This window comes from Perognathus longimembris, chromosome 13 (genome assembly GCF_023159225.1).
Source record: "Perognathus longimembris pacificus isolate PPM17 chromosome 13, ASM2315922v1, whole genome shotgun sequence".
NCBI classification, from domain to species: Eukaryota; Metazoa; Chordata; class Mammalia; order Rodentia; family Heteromyidae; genus Perognathus; species Perognathus longimembris.
The window spans coordinates 25,985,611-25,990,079 of NC_063173.1; the positions used below are offsets into that span (position 1 = coordinate 25,985,611).

The 4,469-nt window shown below is 37.8% G+C and overlaps 1 protein-coding gene across 1 annotated transcript; it reads left to right on the forward strand.

Moving 5' to 3' along the window:
* The first annotated feature begins 11 nt into the window (after window positions 1–11).
* LOC125362296 (synaptonemal complex protein 1-like) lies at window positions 12–3,726 on the forward strand. The gene is made up of 3 exons (XM_048361078.1): window positions 12–189; window positions 2,209–2,475; window positions 3,544–3,726. The coding sequence occupies exons 1-3, from the start codon at window positions 58–60 to the stop codon at window positions 3,643–3,645; spliced, it is 501 nt and encodes a 166-aa protein (XP_048217035.1). The 5' UTR covers window positions 12–57; the 3' UTR covers window positions 3,646–3,726.
* Window positions 3,727–4,469: the final 743 nt, after the last annotated feature.

Sequence of the window (4,469 nt, forward strand, 5' to 3'; positions counted from 1 at the left end):
ACGCAGGATGAAAATGTGCACATCCAATCCTCCAAATACGAACAGCTGGAAAAGGAAATGCGTGTCCTCACAGAGGAGTTACAGCTCATGAGAAGCAAATATGAGTCACAGACAGAAGAAATTGCAAAGCTGACTCATAAACTATACAGCATAAAACTTCAGACAAAGAAATACAAAGAAATCTCTAAGGTAGAACAGTACAAAACCTTTGTGACCCCTTACATGTACTGTTTATGTTACAAAAGTCTATTAATACAGCACTTTATTTCACTTCTTTTTGATGAAATGTTTTAAAATAAAACAACTACATAATAACCTAAAGTTTTATTTGAAATTTACCTTTTCTCATTTCCTAAAATATACACAGGCTGTGTTGTTTTGTGATGAAATCTTACATTTTTTCTTTGAGAGGTTTAACTATAAATGGGCCACTTGGTTGAGATATATCCCAAAGTGGGCTTTTGCTTTCTTGATAGAATAGATAGAGCACCACACATGAAGCATACAATCAAACATAAGGGAAATGTCCAAGTCAGTTCTAAACAGTGTTAACATTCTACCGATGGCATGATCACCAGGTAGTTGGCCTTGTTTTCCTGGTTTGGGATGACCAAGAACACAAACAGCACCACAGAAAAGTCATATCCCAGCAGAGCCTGGAGTTCCGCAAAGGACTAGCCAAATGGGTGCAAGTGTGGAAGCTCCATTTGCACAATGGATGGCTCCAATGTGGCATTTTGGGATCCTAGTTGCTTCTCTCCAAAGTCTCTTAGTTAACAAGATCCCTACAGCTTCAGAAAAGAAAAGGATTCGCTTAAAGGGATAGTTAGGTTTGAGACAGATGAAGTACAATAGGAGGGGTGACATTGGTCACAATTTTTGTACTTATAAATTGATAGCCTGAATTGAAGCCCCCTTGTACAAATACATAAAGAATATTTTTTTTAATGAAGGGGAAAAGTCACATTAAATGAGGCTGTGAATTGTGGTTTTGATTCATTACACTTGTAATGGTTAGCATAGTTATTTTTATACTAGTTATCTATTCCTTTTCCTCTACATACTGGCTTTAAGATATCTGGCAGATTATGGGTTTCTATTCATGTTTATTGTGCATTCCCGTCCCATTTGTTTACCTAGAACACTCCACCTCTTAATGTGGAGTTTCAGTGCAACATTAACGTGTTTACATTTGGAATTGAATCAGTAGTGAAATCAGACCATTTCTCTACACTCTGCATTGTATGGGATGACTGTGTCACCAAAAGCCTTGCTCTACATGTCTGGGTGACAGCAGCCATTGAAGGAATCCACATGTGGGCTTCTTCACAGTGTAGTGTACTGGTGAGATTCTGAAGGCAAACTTCCCAATGAGAGGAAGTTTTCTTGCTGTTTCTAAACTTTTTCTAATTTAATGTTTGAAATAAAACAGTAAATTCATCACATTCTGTTCACTAGAGAGCATTCTCAAAGGCTAGGTCCTATTCAGATAAAGTAAAATTATAGGAGGAATGCCCCCATATATATATATATATATATATATATATATATATATATATATACACATGTATAAATATGTGTATATGTGTATATATATGTAGAGAGAGAGAGAGAGAGAGACAAGCTTGAGAATCATCTCACCAATCAAACCCTATTGCAAAGGAAATCACTTCTTCACAACTTAGTGCTCTTGAAACGGTACAATTATTTACTTGTTTGGCTTAGAATTCTCCCTGCTTTGTGGCAAGAATCAGACAATTACAAAATCATGTAATTGAATCCAGTCCATTTTGTTCAAAACTGAACTTCTTACTGGGACACGTCATACATAGTTACTTACCAAAAGTCATCATTTTCTGGCATGAAATTCAGATTTACATTAAAAACACTTGAAGATTAGAAAACAGCTTATAATTTTAGACAGCATATATTGCACTCTTTAAGTAGAATTGGAATTCTAAGGTTGGAATTAGAGTCATTCTATAAAGAAAAAAACAAGAAAACTAGGAGACCGAAGTGCAAGACCAAGCACAAGTGTTTTATGAGAAAGCTGATCGATGGAGGGAATGTACTTTAACCTTGTAGTCATTTGAAATGGGTTGACTTTCTGCGTAATTCAGGGGAGCATATTCTAAGTATCTTACTATACTCATGATTGATCTGTGTAAGCTTGTCTTTCTTTACCAACCTGTGCTGATGATCATGCAGGTTTCTGCTGCCTCAGAGAATCTGCACATTGGCAAATGTGAACAGCTGGAAGAAGAAAATAAATTCCTCAAAGAGCAGTTACAGTCCCTGCAAAGCAAAAAGGATTCACTGGCTGAGGAGAATACAAAGTTGAAGGAAGACCAAAAACATCTTACTGAGAGTTGCAAGTGTATCATAGCTATGACAGAACAGTACAGAATATTCCTCACACAAAAAACGGAAAGCGAAATAAGTGAACAAGAAGAAAAAGTGTCCAACTTTATACAGGTGAATATATTTATTTCTAATATGTTTAAACGTTTATTGGAAGGTATATTTTGGACTTACACATTGTTTCATGTACCTTATTAGAAGTAAATTATATAATGTTTCTATCTTACATATTACATCATATTCTATATATTCTACATTATTCCCACATTGTAAGTACATTTATATTCAATAATATCCTTTTTATTAAAAATTACTTCATGGGCTAGGGATATGGCCTAGTGGCAAGAGCTCTTCCCTGGTATACATGAAGCCCTTGGTTCGATTCCCCAGCACCACATATACAGAAAATGGCCAGAAGAGGCGCTGTGGCTCAAGTGGGAGAGTGCTAGCCTTGAGCAAAAAGGAAGCCAGGGACAGTGCTCAGGCCCTGAGTTCAACGCCCTGGACTGGCTAAAAATAAAAAAAAATTACTTCATGTTTGAAATCTAGTTGCCATAAAATTAAATTCTTAGAAAACAATAATTCATACAGATTATAACATGCAAGCCAGGCACCTGTGGCTCACACCTGTAACTAATAGTAGCTACTCGTGAGACTGAGATCTGAGGACTGCAGTTCAAATCCAGCCAAGACAGGAAAGTCTATTGAGACTCCTCTCCAGTTAACCTCCAGAAAACCATAAGTGAAGCTGCGGCTCAAAGTGGTCGAGTAGTACCCTGAGTAGAAAAATTCAGGGACAATGCTCAGACACTGAGATCAAGCTCCACAATGGACAACCGTAAAAAATAAAACAAATTGGAACATGCTCATAGACTTTCATTAAGGTCAGGTTTTCATTCTCAAATTTTGATTGGTCTTGTTCTATTTTATTAACTTTTATCCATACTATTGTACACATGCAGTAGTACTTACTTAATGTCATCCCCAAGAGAAAACTGCACTTAGGTATTTAGTATTTAGATTAAATGCAGTGGATAATGATGAGAAGTACTGTAAATTCAAGCACCGGCTTTCCCATATTTCATAGTGTTCTACACCACGGAGGCCAAGCTATGTGGAGGGAATATAGAAACTTGTTCAAGAAATATTGATTGAACAATGACTCTTTTCAATTTTCTTTAGGAGCAAACCAGAGCTCGAGCATATCAAGACTCTGTTTGGACATCGACAGTGCAAGCACAACAATCTAAAATCTCCCAGCTATCAAGTAAACTCCTGGAGTAAGTTTAGAGTCACAGAAAATAAACAAAACTTATTAAGTAGACTGTAAAACATAGTGTTATGCCTAGATTTCCGGTCCCCAAAGACCACCAAGGAGCCGATACCGATGCAAACGCACAACAGTCTTTATTGCAAGCTGGAGCCTGGACTCTCAACCATCACCTACACAGCGGATCTGGATTGAGAGTCCCGACCCTCAGATAGGCAGGGTTTGTACTGTGATTACAACAGGGGCAGGATATTTCCAACTTGGCAGATACTTGATTGGATGGTATTTAGCAAGCACATCTTGTCCTATTTCTACTAGCTCTCTACCCTATCAGTTAACCTATTTTGGCTTTGATAATGGGAACTGGCCTTGATATCAGGAACTGACAGTAGGTGGTCACATAGCACTGATACAGTGGGTTAGTGCAGGGGGTAGAGCAAGTCACAAATGGGTTAAGCAAGCCGTTTACAGAAGCAGAATTTTGCAGTCAGGCTGACCTTGTACCAACTTTATTTAAACAATTGCCACCTTGTTTTCCCATTACCACTAAGCAAGCTTTAGCGGGCTAAAACAATCCAGTACTCAATCATAAGTAAACCAACCCAACAGTTTCCGTGGCATTTCTACTCTTATTATGGTTATTTCGATAGTCTATGACTATGATCGTTTTTGACTGTCCATTACCATGGTTGCTACCTAGGTAGAGAGGGGAACAAGGGCTCCCTGTATTTTTAAGTGTCAAACGATAAAATAGTCTCATGGGTGGGGGTGCAGCCCACTAGCATGGAGTGATCCCCTGGGTTTAGAAGCTGTTATAATTTTAGCAGTAAAGCTTATA

Excerpts from the sequence above, each read along its gene's own strand:
- LOC125362296 (XM_048361078.1), top strand. The coding sequence starts at position 58 with ATGCGTGTCCTCACAGAGGAGTTACAGCTCATGAGAAGCAAATATGAG. Across the intron at positions 190-2,208 it reads AATACAAAGAAATCTCTAAG|GTTTCTGCTGCCTCAGAGAA; the intron begins GTAGAACAGTAC and ends ATGATCATGCAG. Across the intron at positions 2,476-3,543 it reads AAGTGTCCAACTTTATACAG|GAGCAAACCAGAGCTCGAGC; the intron begins GTGAATATATTT and ends AATTTTCTTTAG.